Source organism: Augochlora pura, chromosome 7 (genome assembly GCF_028453695.1).
Source record: "Augochlora pura isolate Apur16 chromosome 7, APUR_v2.2.1, whole genome shotgun sequence".
Classification (NCBI taxonomy): domain Eukaryota; kingdom Metazoa; phylum Arthropoda; class Insecta; order Hymenoptera; family Halictidae; genus Augochlora; species Augochlora pura.
In genome coordinates this window covers 23,614,619-23,632,650 of record NC_135778.1, presented here as the reverse complement: position 1 = coordinate 23,632,650, position 18,032 = coordinate 23,614,619, and the positions used below count along the sequence as shown (strand labels likewise).

Below are 18,032 nucleotides of genomic sequence, written 5' to 3'. Positions count from 1 at the left end.
TGTTCTACGATCACCGAAAACGAAGCAGAAACTTCGGCATGATCTTTTCGAAGGGCCGGTTCCACATGATCCCCAAGATGGCGTCCACGTAGCATAATATTTATAATATAATATCGATTTTTTTAATTTAGATTTCTCGCGCCTATTATGTATACTGTATCGTGTAGTTAATAAAGACGTGTACACCCGATGTTTTGCGCACGATTTTACCGTGGTCATAGTGAATTTGCTAGGTTTTATTCACTAACATTACATTCGTTTACAGAATTCAGATGACTTGGGAAGAATACAGCAGCGGTGATTAATAGATTTCATAGATTATAAACAACGTAACGTTGTCTTTAAATTAATTTAGTAAATTCTGAAGTATACAACAAGGTTTTTGAATAAAAGTAAATTGTGAAATATATAACAACGTTTTTAAATAAAATTAAATTGTGAAATATATAACATTATCTTTAAATAGAAATAAATTGTGAAGTATACTCCACTGCGTTTAATAAATTCAATAGGACATGATAAATACAGAATTGTTTCTAGAAAAATTTTATAAAATATGCAGCATGCAAGTGTATTTAATAAATTGAATAAGTTTCAAACAATGTAGCACTGCTTTTATCAAATTTAACAAATCGAAAACGATACAGCCCAGTCTTCGGTTAAATTAAATTAACTCTAAACAATATAGCGCTGCCTCTAACAAGTTTAATAAATCGAAAATGATACGGTCCAGTCTTTGCCGAAACTAAAAAATGCAGAAAAATTTAAAAAATTTTACTAACCCAAAAATATGCAGCACTTGTGTTTGTCCCAAAAGCTTACAGTACCAAAACAGATCACCGTAGAAACTGAGAAACCTATCCCCCTGTCCGGCACAAGTGGTAAAGAAACGTTTCACCCCAATGGATATTGTTCCTCTTGATCCGACAATATAATTTCAAGCGATCGATCGCCAATTGTGTAATGCTAGAAAATTGTGGAAAATTTCTGGAGGTCGGTAATTGAAACACGTAAGTGCCGGTGCTGAATAAATAACGGTGATTTCCCGTAATTCGAGGAGACAATTGAGGAGAATCCAAGCGGGCAATTGGGACTAAGCAGCACGGATGAATAAACCATGATGACAAGGCAAATACACTTGGAGGACAGTCGGTAAGATCCTTGTAGACGTTGCTCGATTTCGAGTCCAAGATGAACGCGTTCCAAGAAAACTACAAGACCTATTATTCTCTGATGAATGCCACTGGACTGTGGCCCCATGATCGCACTCTTCTCACGTGGATTCGCAGAGTCGTTTACGGCCTGCTCGCGTCATCCTTAGTGGTGAACCAGGTGGTGTAAATATTTAATTTTAATTAATATTTAATTTTATTATTTGTCAGAATTTATTTCATAATTTCTAGCTTGAAATCGAGTCCGGTGTTTTTTTTTCGGGTTCCGGTCGGGCCTCGTGAATTTTACCCGAAATTCTAGACGAGGATTGGAGGGTGTAAATCCAGTAATATACTATACAGAATGTCCCGAAATTATGCTACTTCCGGGAAATAAGGGTTTCTCCTTAACTTTTTCCTTAGCGAGAATTCAATCCGAGGCTTCGTTTACGAGTTATTAACAAACGAACGATAATCAATGAGAGAGAGAGCTCGGCTGCGTGACGTTATCAAATCGCATTCATTTTATTTATTATTATTGCCTTCAACCATATGAGGCTTATACGGCAGACTATAATTGTATGTGTTATATACAATAGTTATTAGAAATATAATACAAGATATATCATTTTAATATAATTTTAATTTTAATACAATTTTAATTTTAATATAATTAAAATTTTAATTTCAATACAACCATAAGTTTAATATATTTTTGTCAAATCACTTTGCTACTGAAACAAGTAGTGTTGAAGTTATTAGTAAAGAAAGAATGATGACGATGCCAAGGATTATTCGCAATAGTTTTATTTACTCTAAAATGTGATAGATCGTTTGAAATGATTAATTCATTCTTAAAAACGAATTAAATATTTGTCAGGTCATGACATTAAGGAATCTGAAGCCGACACTATACGACCTCACTGTGTTAATTTCATATTGCACTCCGATATTAATGTACAACATACGATACTTCAGTTCCATCATGACGTTACCCACCGTAAGTTGAAGAAATCGATCTTGGCTCGGTCGGCCATCTTGTTCAAATTTTACTGCGCCCTACTAGACGCGAAACTATAATAAATGAAGTTTATGTCATCATTTCGCTAATTTCCAATCGGTTTACAAGATACTGATGATTGAACTGCTGATTTCTGTAAATAACATATTTAAATTATTCCTTTTAATGACGTTAGCGAGTTGAAAACAATTTAACAATACTACCGAATTCCTCCGACTGTTTCGCAATTTTGTATTATCTTCTCTTTTATATTTTTATATTTAATTCATTTTTGTATATAAATGCATAAAATCCACTGACGATTAGTTAATCTTGTTACGAAATTGATCCTTCGTCAATTTTGGGATTTCTTTTTTATTTTAACGACAATAGTCTCGGCTACCGCGGGAGATTTTGTTTACACGATGGCACGATCTTGAAAGCTACAAACAAATTCGAAAATCTGTATTAAACTCATAAGCTCGCGAATTTGATCGGTGATCTGTTTCGCGTGGCTTTAGATCAAACATGTGCTAAACAACTTGCAACACGATTACGTCACTATAAACGATCCCGTGGAATTGAAAATATTGATGAGACATTCGCTGCTGGCTAAACGCATTATTCAGATGTATATCGGTAAGAATTTTACCAATTTTGCAATTATAAGCGCACGTATATGATCAAATCACTTCATGTGCACAGTCTAATCATTTTAACATTCGCTAATTAACACTATTCAAAGCATGCAAATAATCCCTTTATTTTATTTAATTCAACTTTATTTAATTTAAAGTAATTTCATTTAATCTAATGGAAAGAGAGATTAAACTTAATTAAATTTAATTTATATTTAAAAGATGATTAGTATACTGAGGTCACGATATATCCCAAATAATCTTATTCTATAATAGATAAACGATCCATTGTATTCCATTTTTAGCTAGTTTATAAAATAATAAAAACGTGGACAATTAAACTTTCGCTAAGAAATAAAATAGAAATACAACAATGGGTTCACTCGCGACCCCGGTATACCAGTTAAGGTTTGATATACAACATTAGTTTGATATACAACAATATTAGTATATAACAATATAATATATGTATATATATATATAATAACATTATAAAATACGATAAAAATATATTATAATAAATATTATTATATCGAACAAATTAATCTATCGAATGTGAATTATTTTATAACAATACACAAGTGCATTCATCGTTTTCGAGTTCGAAAAAGTACGATCATTTCATTCCGCGAATATTTGCAAAAAAATTCTTGTGAAGTGTTCCGACGTTTATGACATATTAGAGTTCTTAGGCTCGATCTCTGGTTGCAGCTGTGACCTGTACAGGATTACTGTTCCTAATTGGGACATTAGGACTGCCGACGATACAACGTTCGGACCGTCAGCTTCGTTTTCTGTATGTAACGGGATACTTTTTCAACGAGAGAAGCATGTACAGCAATCTCACGTGTCTTCACATCATTCTGGGCTCGATACACGGTTTGGCTTCGTTCGTATGCACCGAGGGAACGTTGACCGTCTTCACCAGTTATGTCAGCGGACTGCTGGACCTCGCCAGGTATGTACGTGGCGAACGGAATTGTTAACCAATTAATCATTTTGGACGAACATATTCGTCTGGAACAAATGGCAATATTTTGCAATTTTAGTGGAAACGAAAACACTATGACTACCTACCATCTTTTCACTACCATATCAACCGCGAAACGAAAAATTTATGAACATGCTGGCTGACTCAAATCTCTATGAATATAGCCTTGGAAAAGAAATCATTTCCTCCGCAACGTCTGGCATTTAGTATCGTTAACTATAACGGAAATATTGCTTCGTAACAACTTCAACCTCTTGCGGTTGTATTAAGTTTATACGTAAGTGTCATGCTGATCGGAATTAAACAAATAGCAGTACATAATATGCAAGATTACGGAGGAAATACAAAATTCAATCATTCTTTTTTAAAATAACACAATAATATGATTCAATTTGATGTAAAAAAAAATAAGAGAAGATAATTAAATAGCCTTGAGAGTACGACAGCAAAAGGTTAATTAATCGCACTGTATATTCGTAAATTTTGTGTTGTTTGGAACATTTGAGGGTGAAGATAGTAGTAAAAAAAACTGGTAGCAATTATCACTAAAGAATGGTACGACAGTCGTCGTATTTTTTTGACACGCTTTAGGTGCACATTTTTCAAAGAGGTCGCAACAGCTGACTGGTTAGTTAGGTTTGTGATTTTGACGATGTTATCGAAAAGCTTCGTTTTCGATTTTTCTATGTACATATAGTGCACAGAGAACACGAACCTAAATTAAATGGGCAGTTGATGCATAGCGATTATTTGTTATCCAGCTACCGAATACAAAACGCAGTGGACGAGGCAGTGAACTCTAACAAAACGGACGTACTAAAAATTCAACCGGCTGTGGAGATACATCGGCGAGCTATTGAGTTAGTACTATGATTATAGCTTGAGCCATTTGTGTAGTAAATTCTCTCGCATTGTCCCTCGACTCGGAAACAAGAGTGGACAATTTGGGAAAAGAAGATACGATTGTCAGAGCCCGCGGCTCGTTTTCATAAATACCGATTGTCAACAATTACAGTCATTTCTCTGATATTGTTCCTCGGCTTGCAAACAAAAATGGACAATTTAGGAAGAGGCGACACGGTTATTCGAGCTTCGCAGCTAATTTTCGTAGTTGTCAATTGTCAACAAGTGCAAAAACAAGCAGCGAAGTTCGGATAATCGTATTTCCTCTTTCAAAATTGTTCATTTTCGTTTCTAAACTAAGGAAAAATTGAGGAGAATCGACTGTAATAGCATCTCCTCTTCCATAATTGTCCATTTTTCGTTTACAAGCCGGGGAACAATTACGGAGTACTTACAGTCGATGCATGATTCATTAGAATTGTGTTATTATCAAAGACAGCTGACAATGTACGCGGACGGCATCATGATGCCAGCGCTTGCGATAATTGTACTAATCGTCATCTCATTTGGTGTCAATACGTATCGTGTGAGTGTCATTTATAATTTTAACAAAAACAATCGTCCGCAAAGGACATCCTAGAAATTGCTGGAGTAACTGGGCACCGCATTATTGCATATTAAAATCGTAAACAATAAAAATGAATTTTCAAATATCATTCATTTTATTACATAAGTTTGAATAAAATATGTGATTATAAAGAAATGAAATTTCGTAATTGATTTAATTCTTCGTGTTTTTTTATTTTTTTTTTGTTCCAAACAAATGGGTATAGTGTTAGGAACAATGATTTTTGGTATAAATATTAGTACGATGCCCTCCTTCTGGTAGTTTGTAGAGTGTTCTACGATTTTGATCACTATAAAACGTACAGACGCGGCAGTTTATGTTAATAATGATGAATTTGAATAAAATCTAGTAATAAATAGTTCGACTAATAATATTAATTTAGTTTTTACGAAAAAGAAAATGCCTGAGACATAACGAGACTGTTTTCTGTCTGCGACAGATTTTTATAGCTATTACCGAATTGGGAGATGCTGACGATATTTTCTTCAGCATCCAATTATTTGTATCGCAATTGGCATACATATGCGGAAACAATTTCAGTGGACAATTGGTTTTGGACCGTAGTGCCAAGATCACCGTTAACGTGTAAGTACAAATCTCATCGCTTCAATGTCTAATTTATAATTTGAAAATTTTATTTTATTATTGTTATTATTATTGTTATTCTATGTTCAACTTGCTTGAATCATTTCGATTGAAACTGGATCATAGTTTAATTAAAAATTTGAAAAGTCCACAGTGAAAATAAATAGAGAATGAGACTGTTACACTGTTCACCTTCAGTACAACTTGATTCAATATTTATGAATATCATATGCAATAAGTATTGTAATTTTTTTAATCGAGAATCTATTGTATAAACAGTTTGATGTCACAGAGGAAACACGAAATGGTAAAGTATCTACTAATTTTAGACTGAAAAAAGTAGTCTGTGGATACAGAAATGTTTAGCTATATATTCTGCTATATTTAGCTATAATACTCTGCTGCGTTTATACCATGAAAAAATATTTATTTATTATTGCAGATACAGAGGCATCCACCGTAAAATAAAATAGGAAATTCAAAACAAATCTTCTTCTCTTGATGATTTAAAATTATTTCAAATATTTATGACAAGTGACGCTCCTTGCGGTGAAATCTCAAAGCTCACTTTTTTTTTTGTATAATAATCTTTATTCAATAAAAGAAAAGTCCCAAAACAAACACTATGTTTACCGATATACAACATTCCCACTTACTCTAACTTAACCTAACGTTATCCCTATATATACTCTATGCCTATTTTAACCTTGTGTTAGGAACTTTTATCTTTTATCACATGATTTTTTTCTTTGTACTATTTACAGTCTTAGGTTTATACAGTTTACAGTCTTAATTCATTTCTTACTAGAAATGCTAATAATATCGCTGTGACCCTTGAGTCCCTGCTTGCTATTATTTGTTGTGCTTCCGCAGGAACCGTCCATTTCAGTCTCTTTAATTTACTAATTAACTCACTTCTCCCATTATCTCTCAGCGGGCACTGCCAGATAATGTGGTTTAAGTCCTGGACCGGATGTGAACATTCACATTGCGGGCTGTTGATGATACCAACCCTTGCCAGGGACTCCCCTGTGTTGTAATGATTGGACCTGAGACTACCTATCCTCACTATTGTTTCCCTTGACCAGTTATTTTGTTTCGTATACCACGGTTTCTTCCTGCTTTCGTACAGCGTGTTGTAGTAGTTAGTACCCTTGTATTTGAACTCAATCTCCAGCGTCCTTTGGAAGTTTTCCCACATTGTTTCCTTGAACTGCTCCCTGAAATCCGTAAATGGCACCCCCAGTTCGGGATTGTGTGGCTCCTGTGTTGCCTCCTTAGCCATTTCATCAGCCTGTTCATTTCCTGTGATACCGCAGTGTGACGGTATCCACATAAATATAATTCTATTCTTACCACTAATCGCCTTATATGTAGCTAGCTTCTGCTTAATGTCTATAATATACTTATTAGTTTTAACATTTATCCTAGTACTATTAAGGCACGTAATTGCACTCAATGAGTCTGAAAATATCACATACGAATTCTTACAGTTATTCAGCGCTAAGCTTACGGCCTCCGATATGGCTGCACACTCCGCTGTGAACACAGAACACTTGGAGTTCATACTGAACGACGAGCCATAGTTCCTTCCAGGGCACACTACGGCCGCCCCGGTAGAAATTCCGCTGCTTATTTTCGACCCGTCCGTGTATATACCTACATGATTGCCGTATTTTGTTCTCACTAATCCCTCCAACTCCCTATTTGGAGACTGGGTATTTAGGAGATATGCCCCTGTTTCTATGTCGCATTCTGCTGCGGACAATGCCTCTTTCAAATTTATTGTCTGGCACGCATAGTTAGTGTCTACCTGGCATATGTTTACAATATTCATGACTTCTCTGACACATTCCTGGAACACCCTTGAGGTGTTATTGTATATTGAGGTCCCCATCATTCTAAACGATCGAGATACTTCCTCAATATATGGAATGGACGCGTGACTCCTATTCGACATGACTTTAACCAAATGTGTCTTTCCCAGATAGGCTGCTCTCTCCCTTAGGTGCGGGATACCAGCCTCCGCCAGAACGACGTTGTTGGGTGTGCTCATTCTCAGACCCATTGCCAGTTTTAATGCCCTCGTTTGAACCGATTCTAGTTTCCTGACCAAGTGTTTAGACCCATAGTCCAGCCTCGATCTGATCATGGATTTGTATATAGTAATAAGAGTGTCCGGGTGTGCACCCCACCAGACCCCCCTCAGGAATTTGATTATATTTATTACCCTTGAACACTGGGCATGGACAACGTTTATGTGCTCTCGAAAATTCAGTGCTCTGTCTAGATGGAGACCTAAAAACACAACACTGTCTTCGTTCTTTATCGTGTGTCCATTTACTTGGACTGCTATCATACCCTGTGCGTATTTTTTCCTGCTACTGAATACCACTAATTTAGTTTTTTTTGGTGCCAATTCCAATCCAACACTGATCAGACTATTTCCTATATTTTCTATGGCTGCCTCCATTAGATGCCTTGCGTCATTTAGACTTGTACATCTTGTAAACACAGCAATGTCATCTGCGTATTGTGATATGTGTATCCCCCTTGGTAGGTCTTTACCAATATTTGAAACGTAGATATTGTACAGCAGCGGACTCAGGACTCCCCCTTGAGGCAGTCCTTTGTGCATTGTTCTTTGCCCTTCAAAACTTGGCGAGGATATAACACGCCTGTATGACCAATTAGCCACAAAATTTAAGACGTTGGCAGGAAAGTCCATGCCTGCCAGTATTTTAAGCAATATATGTGATTGAACACTGTCAAAATGCCGCACTGACATCCAGGAATGCAGCCATAGTGTATTCATTTTGGTTAAACCCGGAGTGTATAAATGAGGTTAAGTTATTTATGTTGTCCAAACACGATCTTCCCTTGCGAAATCCCGATTGGTTGGCCGGGATCAACTCCTTGTCTTCGCACCACCATTGCAGTCTAAGATTAATTAGTCTTTCCAAAAATTTGCACATACACGAAGTCAGTGATATCGGTCTGAAATTCTCCCCATCCGACTTTTTAATTAACAAAATCTGGCTTTCCGTCCACTCCTCTGGGAAAGACCCTGTAGTGTATATCTCATTCAGGATGTCCAACAAAATCAACCTACACCTTGTGGATAGGTTGTAGATCATCCTATACTCCACCCCATCTAGTCCCGGAGCTGATTCTAGCTTAACCGATTCTGAGGCATATATAAATTCGCTGAAGTCAAACGGAGCATCCAAGAAGTCATTTCTCGATACCTCCAGAGTGAATATTGAGTCATTTGGAACCCATGGGGGGCATAATTTATCAATAGCTCTATTTATGCTATTGCTCATTTTATCTGGATCAACATATATGTTGCTTTTGACGTTGACCCATTTAGATTTTAGGGTTTTAATGGTATTCCAGAAATATGTCATTGAAGTGCTGTAATTCAGTTCTGATGCAAACTTTTTAAAACTATCCCTCTTCTTTTTTTTAAGTAATTTCTTGGTTGTCGCTACTTGCCTTTTATAATTAAACCAGTTGTCTAAATTCGTTTGATGCTGCCATTTTTTGAAAGCAGCTTTCCTCAGCCTAATGCTGATATCACATTCTTTGTCCCACCAGGGAACAGGATTTCTATACATATGATTTGGGACCTCTCTTCTTCTGGGTGTACTCTTTGCGACCGAATCTTTCATAGCCTTGACTATTCTGTTGTATCTATCTATGACCGAACCCTCAGAGTCCATACATAAAGCTCCAAACTGCTTGTCCATAAGTCTCTGATACATACCCCAATCTGTCTTTTTGCTTGAAAGTCTGTTACTCTTCCTCCTGTAAACTGATTTTTCTTTATTAATTCTCATTGTCAGAGGAAAGTGGTCCGATCCTAGTGGATCTTCATCCTGAGTAACAGTAATTTCGCTAGCAGTCTGTTGGTCCGTCACAATCAGGTCAAGGTTACTGTACGTGTTGTTTCTAATATCTATGTGTGACTTAGTGTTATGGTTAATTACACTCATGCCGTGCTTGTCTATTAATTGCATTAGGGTTTCCCCATTATTGTCCGTATGATTGCAATTCCATTCCACATGATGCGCGTTGAGATCACCCAGAATAAGATACGTACCCATCTTGCTAATATTGCACAGTAGTTTATCCCAGTTATTACTATTGATTTTCCTTCCCGGTGGTCTGTAACATGCAATTATATTTAAAATATTCTTAAGATTGGTAATCTCTATACCGCAGATCTCAACTTGGGGATCTGCAACATCAAGAGACTCTATAGTCTTGAACTTCAAGTAGTTAGCTATAAAAATTATAACACCTCCCCCTTTTCCAACTTCCCTATCTTTCCTGACGGTTTTATACCCTGGGATATTAAAAACTATTCCAGGTTTAAGCCACGATTCTACGCAAACCATAATATCAATGTTATTCATTAATGACAAAAGTTCTTCCTTTTTACCTAGGATACTTCTTCCGTTCCATGATACAATGTTTAATGAATTCATTCCTTTACCTTACCTTACTTTATATTTTTGGTGTTAATATATGAGTTCTTACAATTATCTGTCTTCGGAATGTAGCCTCCTTTCTCCCTAGACTCCCCTCTTATGTCGCTTAATTTCCTGTCCGTCACATTGTCCATTCCGATCCTATTGACCTGGTTTTGGTGTGATGTGCTGGCACCTTCCTTCCTTTCCTCTTCCCTTTGATGTTTTCTGAAGTTGTCAGAATTGATCATCCTGACGCCTGGTAATTTCTGTCCTTTCCTTATTCTTTCTATGACTGTGTCTTCCAAATTTCTTTCTTTTATTAGCTCTATGAGCTCTTGTAGTAATTCTTCGTCCTCCTCTTTCTTTTTGGTTTGCCTACATGCAGCCTTTTTATGCTCATTGTTCCTGGCTGTGTTACCTCTGTGCTCTATGATCTTATTTCTTGTTTCCTTTGTGTTGTTTTTTGTATCCCACGCATTCTTTTCTTCTGGGATCTGCCTATCCTCCCATCTTTGCTGCCTATGGTATGGCTTTGTTGGGAGGGTAGGGAACTCCTTTTCAGAAATACGAATGTCCGCAGGCTGCTTCATGCCGAACATTGCTTCCTTTCTGGCCTCTGTGAAACTTATGTTTTTGTATGCCATAATTTTCGCTGTTGCTTTCTCCATCTTAAATGCTTCACACTCTTGAGCCAGAGGGCTGTGGTCCCCTCTGCAATTGATACAGAATTCTTTCCGCTCACATTTTCCATGACACGTGTCCGAGCACCTAAAGCACCTTTTTACTTCCGACTTGCAAAATTTTTGCGTGTGGCCAAATTTAAGGCACTTAAAACATCTTTTGACTCTCCTTATATATGGGGAGACCTTCAGCCACACGTGACCCCAACCTATTTTGAGCCTCGTTGGCAGTGAGTCTCCTTTCACCCTAACTAGTATGGCCTTACTGTCCATTATTATGACTTCCCCATTCTTCGTTATTCTTTTTTGAATTTTTTCAAACTCCATCTCCCCTTGGTCTTTAGCCAGATCCTGTTTTAACTCTTCTATCGTCCCGTCCCATTCAGTTATAACGCCCAATCTTTCTATTGCCCTCCTTGGGATAAACGCCTTGATCCTCTTATTCTCCCTTAGAGATTTGAGGAATTCGTTCGCTGGCTTCATTTTCTTAATGCGGACTTCCGCCTTGACCTTGGAGATCATCCTAACGGATTCAATATCCTTGCCCCATGGGATGATTTCCCTATATATCTTGATCAAATTTTTGTCCTTATTATTCGAGCATTCTTCGTTTTTCAGGACCACCTCTATTAAGCAGGTCCCATCTTGTCCTTCCTTATAGAACGTGTCCGTCTGCTCTTCTGTTTTGCCTCCTTCTTTTTTTTTCCCATATCCCTCCGAATTGCTGCTCTCCCTAGCCTCCATCACCTTTTTTTTGTCTTTTTGACCCTCGTCGGTTGGGTCATTCCTTGTTCTTTTCCGTGAGCCTGCATTGCTCTTTTCGTTTTGGCCGCTCTCCTCCATTTTTGCGCTGTGGTTTCCTCGCCTACCAGGCGGGATACCCACGCTGATCTCCAACCCTCAACCAAACCAGACTTTATGTTACTAGCTGTTGGTGCATTTCACCTTGCTTATTTTTCTTTCCTTAAGTTTTAATAATTTCCTCAGACACCTCTCACTCATAACCTTTTCAATGCAACCTTTCTCCACGACCGACACAACGGCAATCCAAAGCTCACTTTGGGGGTCCGTACAGCGCCAATTCGTGCAGTGTCAAAACACCCAAACTGTTCGCCAAATTATCGATGGTCGATTTTAGCTAATAGTTCGAGCATTTTGTCGCTGCACAAATTGGCGCTATTAGGGCGTTTGAGAACAACAGAAAACTCGTGCCGAATTTTACATTGTACCTTACGGAAGAAGTGGCATGAATCATTTGCTCAAATATCTAATATTAACACATAAAAGATAAATCGTTTATAATTAATTAATTCTAACTCGATGATGGGGAATGTTATTACAAGCACTTTGCTAGGGATCTCGTCTGAGATTTTCAATCCTAAAACTTTAAATATAACTCGCACTTAAAAAGATGATTCGTGCCGAATTTTACATTCTGTCTTTTAGCAAAAGCGGCGATGATTCCTTAATTTTAAGAGAAGAATTAATATAATGATGTTAAATAGATACAACTCGCCATGGTACCGTTTATCACCAAAGCTCCAAAAGATGGTACTGTACACGCTGATGAAATCGCAGTCTCTACTCAAGTTTAATTTTTCTGGATTATTTACGCTATGCTTTGAAGGCTTCTCGATGGTAATTAGTAATTAACTTTCTACTCTATTAAGCTTGAATCCTGTTAGGGCTTCAATTGACTTCTGCTATTAAACATTCAAAAATCAACCTTCAAATGCTACATTGTTATAAATTCAAAAAACATTTTATCATATTTTGAATGTTACAGATGATGAGCACAGCTTTTTCGTATTTTACCCTTCTATGTTCAGTCCGTTAGGATCTGAGTCTTCAAAAGGTATTGATACCAGTAAAAATGAAGAAACTAACTGGATAATAGGTGTAAGGATTAAATGACGATCATTAAGAGTTAAAAGATGCAAAAGATTTTATTTATTAATATCACAATAATATTCTTTGATTTAAGAATATTGTTGAAGCAATGGAAGGATATTAATGAAATATATCGAATGATATGGAAGTGTAAAAACAATTTCAATCATTATATAAATACAATATTACATCTAAAAATGCAGTCCGATTCGAATATCCATGATCCGTATATTACATGTTTCGTATTTCTATTGTAATAAACATATAAATTATATAAACTCTAAAAATTAGGTACATTATTATTCCATGTTTTTTTCCTTCAATTTACTACAATTTTTGTTAGAAATCATAAGCGTGATTGTTTAAAACAAAACATATCATTCTGATAAAGAGAATGATTATTATTACATGATCAACAAGTATCAACAGCGAAACGAATTGTAGAGAATTCTAATGGCATATGTATGCGTACCCTCGCAGTACCGGCAGTTGGGCGTTTACGTGAAGCCCCATGATTAGGTTAAAATGTATGTAAACAATTTCATAACAAATTTCATTATCGTCATTATTATTATTATTATTATTATTATTACTATCATCTTGCCGTACTATTTTTTAAATAAACGGCAGACAGCGTCAAGTGTAAAACAGTCAAGTTAGTCCTCGAGCTCTGGGTCCGAATAAAACCCAGGCGTGGTACGGCGTGGGTTAATAGATACATAGTGCATACAAATTAGTAGAGAATATTTAATTCTCCGGTATTAGTTGCATAAACCAATCCCCGTCCAGCTTGTGGTATCCATCTGATACAATTTAAACTTGAATCGTTAGGAACTACCTTTTCAGTTCGAAATAGTTTTCGAATAAGCACCATATCCGTTCTGTTATTCAATTCCTCACTTCTATTATTAACACCTGTCCTGTATTTACATAAATTATATTGCGCATCACTATCATTCGATATCTGTTCCCCTCTTCGATTGTCATTACGTCTTAATTGATAAATCAAAGCCATGGGACTGGGGTTCGGAGACAGTCTTGACGGATTGATATTACTTGCGAGACCTATCAAAAGATGTTGCTGTGTTGGAGAAATTGAAACGGAAACTGCGGACTCATATATTTGTGTCGAATAAATTATTTCTCCTAACGTATCCCATTGTAAACTGAAAACTGCTAAAAAAATGATTCATCACATTAGACAAAATTTACATAAAGTAAAGAATTAATTAAATAGGCATTATTCAATATAGATCATTTACCTACAGTAGTTGCCCAGCCCAGTCCACCCGATGGGTACATGGTAGTTAACAATTTTCCATCTGGAGAAATATCTAAGGTGGCATCATTGCGAATTTTACAACTTCGCACAACAACATTCTTCTCATCTAAAATAAGCAAACATAAAAAATCAATATACAATCGTAATTTATTTTGTATACAACAAGATACGTACTATTAGTAATATCAAGTGTTTCTCCAGTAGAGAAGTCCCATGCTTGTACACGATAAGTTTCAACTTCAAGGGCATCATTTAAAGTAGTTAGCTCTGCAACTACTTCATTATTCAGTAAAAGAATTTTTAATAATGTAATTCTATACTTTACTTTCTTTACAATTACCTTCAGTAACCTGGGGAGGAAGTCTCCTTCTATGATGAAGACAAGGATTATTCGACATGATTCTATGGGAATGTACTGAAACAGATGGATTTCTAAATTCGGTGTTCTCATTATTTGAATGTCTCTCATATACATAAGTATTTCGTTCTAGGCGTTCAATTCTTTCCATTTTCTTAATACATCTTCTGATTGAAACTAACCAGCTGAAATAAAAAATATGTCTTATAAATATTTCTTGTTTCATAATTAAGTCTACATTAATAAAAAAAAAAGTCATACCCATATTGTAGATGATTCAAATCGCGCAATTTTTCTGGAATGTTTCTAATACCTGTGACCAGCTTCCTTCCAGAATAATCAAATGCAACATATCTGAAACAAATAATATACATATAATCAAGTAATTATGAGTGGCTACAAAATGATATGCAAATTGTATCACATACACGAATGCATCTACATAAGTAAAGCTCTGATAATGATTTTATAAAAAAAAATGAGATCTCATTCAGTAACTTGTAATGTAGCGTAGCTCACCTTACTTTTCGACCATCAACTCTAGTGCTTGCAGCATAATAAGGTACAGGTACAGTCCAATCCCAAAAATAGATTTCATTACAGGTAGCAATAAGAAGTAGCCTTTCAGTTGGGTGAAAAGCAAGAGAAGCTATTACTGTCTCATTTTGTGTATCCCAAACTTTACAACCATCCTATTTAATGAAGTATATTGTAAACTATATTGCTAAAATTATTTACAAATATAGATTTACTTTTATCACAAAAATAAGTTTTTCAAATGAAAAGTATAGTATTAATTGATTCTACACAAATTGTTGAAATACAGCTCTATATCATCAAATCTTTTTATGTTAAAATTACAACTTGAACAATACTAACATTTAAATCCCAAACACGAACTTGACCACCTAAACAACCAGAAGCTAAAATATTATTGGAGGAAGGATGAAATGAAAGACTCCATGGTGTGCGCGGATGACCACCAAGTGTTTTAATATTCTTTCCAGTTTTAACTTCAGTAATATAAACATTGTGGTCTCCATGTGTTGATGCCATTATAGTTCTGAAATTAAGTTTAACATGTCATTCAAACTATCATTTTATAATATTTCCAGTTATATATAAAACTGATTATGACTCTCACCCATCTGGACTAAAAACCATCAGAAATGTTGTTCTAGGAACACCAGGTAAGTTACATATCTATACAAAATTAGTGACATAAAAATTATTCATTCCTATAACTTAAACATTGTTTGTTCATAAATTGTGAATACATATTCTGATTTCAAGCAACAATGAAAAATGAATATCAACAATAAAAAATATTTTATGAAACTTACCAACTCTCTGTGATCTTTTAAAGAAAGATTTTTTTCAGCTATTAATTTTAATTCTGCACTAGGTCTATGCAGTGTGTTTAATCCAAAATCTCTGAGCATTAAATAATGCAAAACATTTTGTGACTGACTGCAATGAAGCAGTCCTAATCTCCTTTTATCATTCTCCATTGACCAAGATTATCCTGTAATATTTATAATTTTTATATATCTTTTTTATTCATTGTTTAATGTCCCACAACAACTACTTTGCTTTGACTGCAGCTTGCATGTCAATAAATTTTATAAATGTTCAGGTTTTCTGTGTTTTGTTCCAAGTTGTAGATTTTATTAAATTGTTTGGAGATTTTGACTCTCCCAAATGGTTCATTTAAAATGGTATCTTACTATATCATATAATGTTGAAATACAAATGACAGTCATCTATCATTTTTAAACTAAAAACAACACTATGCCAATCATTTTAGCTTTTCAACAATGATACAATGCAAACAATAATATTTGACAACACATGTAATTAGGTTCCAAAAATTTATTTAAATATAGCTTCAAAAACAATCTGTCAAGCTTAAAATTTATTTAGATAAAAATTTATTTAGATATAGCTTCAAAAACAATCTGTCAAGGTTAAAATAAATTTAAAAACACTGTTAACTAAATTTGATTAATCATTTTAATAGTTAATTCGTGTATATTATAAAGGTATAAACTCTGTGTTGTATACATAACTATACTATTTTTTAAACAAATCTAATAAATGCTATTCATTTATAATAAGTCTGTACTATCTTCTTTATCATTATGCTCGTGTGTTTACCAAATATTTACACTGCTTCTTAAATATTGCAAGTTGTCAAAAACAATTACTTCTCAAGATCAAAGAAACTCGATATATTTCATTATTTAAAAGTAGAGTACCGGTCGATAGTATATAACAATGCGCAACTAATATTACCTGAGGCAGTTTCGGAGCGAAATTTTCGCTGTGTCAAAATGAATCTCCGGGGTCGAATAAGTCGGCTGCGAAAACAGTTAATGAAAAAATTTGATTTCGACATTCATGTTACCGTTTGTCACTGAACAACACCAAACATTTTCGTCGGATTGACACTGAACACATTAAATCACAAAAACAATACTGTGCATTTATCGATACACAGAGATCACTGAAGCCGCGAGGATTCGCGGTTGTTTGTAAATCACGGGAACAACAGTAATTGGCCATATAAGGCAAAAAGCTTAGATAAATGGCCAAAAAACGGAACCCAAGGCGGGCATTACGAATACAGGAGAATCGATTCCATTTATAGATGCCGAGCCCCAAAGCACAAATTTAATTGTAAGATCTGTACAGACATTGCAATTGCAAGCAATGCATTTTTCTGCCCGTGGCTCTGAATCTGAATTACATACCAACTCTAGAAAAAATAATACCAGCGATGCCTCGCTATATTGAGCCATTTCTATCTTGCAATATTGCGCCTTTTCATCCCCACCATTTTAATACGCACCCAGTTTTGCGCAGTTAATTTAAAAAGAGAACGGGAGATGATCGAGAAATACAAAACAAAAGCAGTGAGCTCTATGTGTGAGGGTGCACACGAACGAGAAATCTAAGTCGTTCACTCATTCGTGCTTGTGGTATCACTCTTTTCGTTTGGCTGGTGTTCCATCTGAAACACAGCGTTTTTTAGATAGAACAGATGTACGAATGCACGAAAAGAGTGAGACCGCAAACATGTAACTGGTTTCACTTGTAGTTGTCTGATGACATGCTCTCTTGGTCACTCGTCACTTCCTCTCTTTGTCTAAAACTGTGAGAGCAGCATTGTTTAGCTGTGGAACGTCAACCAATCAGAGAAAGACAATTTCTATACCACACCTCAACTTTCTGAGCCGTTTGCCCCTGGCACAATATGGTGAGATACTACTGTAGTATGATAACGGATTCTACATCAGACTGCACAGATAAAGTGCATGTCAAATAAGGCGGTCAAATTGTGAAGTGTTGTTATCTTTACAAATATATTGCATTTAAAAACTTAGCGACAAATGATTATTGTTCTTTTATAATAATAATTACAATAATAATAATAATAATAATAATAATAATAATAATGTTGCGTAATCACACGAACGTAGTTATAAATAGCGCCTCTGGTTATGCA

The 18,032-nt window shown here is 35.5% G+C and overlaps 4 protein-coding genes across 8 annotated transcripts; 1 reads left to right on the top strand and 3 right to left on the bottom strand.

Annotated features, from left to right (window-relative positions):
* The first annotated feature begins 1,191 nt into the window (after nt 1–1,191).
* On the top strand, nt 1,192–12,919 carry LOC144472305 (uncharacterized). The gene is made up of 9 exons (XM_078185266.1): nt 1,192–1,332; nt 2,032–2,151; nt 2,673–2,790; nt 3,501–3,747; nt 4,542–4,640; nt 5,119–5,209; nt 5,691–5,836; nt 12,500–12,632; nt 12,781–12,919. The coding sequence occupies exons 1-9, from the start codon at nt 1,192–1,194 to the stop codon at nt 12,829–12,831; spliced, it is 1,146 nt and encodes a 381-aa protein (XP_078041392.1). The 3' UTR covers nt 12,832–12,919.
* On the bottom strand, nt 3,673–8,564 carry LOC144472301 (uncharacterized). The gene is made up of 2 exons (XM_078185259.1): nt 6,752–8,564; nt 3,673–3,806 (listed from the first exon to the last, which is right to left on the bottom strand). The coding sequence occupies exons 1-2, from the start codon at nt 8,562–8,564 to the stop codon at nt 3,784–3,786; spliced, it is 1,836 nt and encodes a 611-aa protein (XP_078041385.1). The 3' UTR covers nt 3,673–3,783.
* On the bottom strand, nt 8,602–10,329 carry LOC144472304 (uncharacterized). The gene is made up of 2 exons (XM_078185265.1): nt 9,942–10,329; nt 8,602–9,653 (listed from the first exon to the last, which is right to left on the bottom strand). Exons 1-2 carry the CDS (start codon nt 10,327–10,329, stop codon nt 8,605–8,607), a joined length of 1,437 nt encoding a protein of 478 aa, XP_078041391.1. The 3' UTR covers nt 8,602–8,604.
* A 46-nt stretch (nt 12,920–12,965) lies between the features above and the next one.
* On the bottom strand, nt 12,966–17,247 carry LOC144472302 (activating molecule in BECN1-regulated autophagy protein 1). 5 transcript variants are annotated; one of them, XM_078185262.1, is made up of 10 exons: nt 16,820–17,247; nt 15,868–16,049; nt 15,669–15,727; nt 15,404–15,587; nt 15,044–15,216; nt 14,786–14,878; nt 14,507–14,709; nt 14,341–14,442; nt 14,147–14,272; nt 12,966–14,057 (listed from the first exon to the last, which is right to left on the bottom strand). In XM_078185262.1, the coding sequence occupies exons 2-10, from the start codon at nt 16,033–16,035 to the stop codon at nt 13,618–13,620; spliced, it is 1,548 nt and encodes a 515-aa protein (XP_078041388.1). In that variant the 5' UTR covers nt 16,036–16,049; nt 16,820–17,247; the 3' UTR covers nt 12,966–13,617. The 5 variants fall into 5 exon arrangements, with proteins under 5 accessions (XP_078041388.1, XP_078041386.1, XP_078041387.1 ...); XM_078185260.1 differs by having other exon boundaries at nt 12,968–14,060; XM_078185261.1 differs by having other exon boundaries at nt 12,971–14,060; nt 14,341–14,439.
* Between the last annotated feature and the right edge of the window lie 785 nt (nt 17,248–18,032).

Bases quoted from the DNA above. Each gene is read 5' to 3' on its own strand.
- LOC144472305 (XM_078185266.1), top strand. From the start codon at position 1,192: ATGAACGCGTTCCAAGAAAACTACAAGACCTATTATTCTCTGATGAAT. The intron at 2,152-2,672 runs GTAAGTTGAAGA...GCGTGGCTTTAG, and splicing joins CCATCATGACGTTACCCACC to ATCAAACATGTGCTAAACAA. The intron at 4,641-5,118 runs GTTAGTACTATG...TTATTATCAAAG, and splicing joins ATACATCGGCGAGCTATTGA to ACAGCTGACAATGTACGCGG.
- LOC144472301 (XM_078185259.1), bottom strand. From the start codon at position 8,564: ATGGACTTTCCTGCCAACGTCTTAAATTTTGTGGCTAATTGGTCATAC. The intron at 3,807-6,751 runs GTGAGTTAATTA...CATTTGTTCCAG, and splicing joins GCTGAGAGATAATGGGAGAA to ACGAATATGTTCGTCCAAAA.
- LOC144472304 (XM_078185265.1), bottom strand. From the start codon at position 10,329: ATGAATTCATTAAACATTGTATCATGGAACGGAAGAAGTATCCTAGGT. The intron at 9,654-9,941 runs GTACGTATCTTA...AAGAAAAATCAG, and splicing joins GTGCAATATTAGCAAGATGG to TTTACAGGAGGAAGAGTAAC.
- LOC144472302 (XM_078185260.1), bottom strand. From the start codon at position 16,035: ATGGAGAATGATAAAAGGAGATTAGGACTGCTTCATTGCAGTCAGTCA. The intron at 14,879-15,043 runs GTGAGCTACGCT...TATTTGTTTCAG, and splicing joins GTTGATGGTCGAAAAGTAAG to ATATGTTGCATTTGATTATT. The intron at 14,710-14,785 runs GTATGACTTTTT...TTTTTATTTCAG, and splicing joins TTGAATCATCTACAATATGG to CTGGTTAGTTTCAATCAGAA.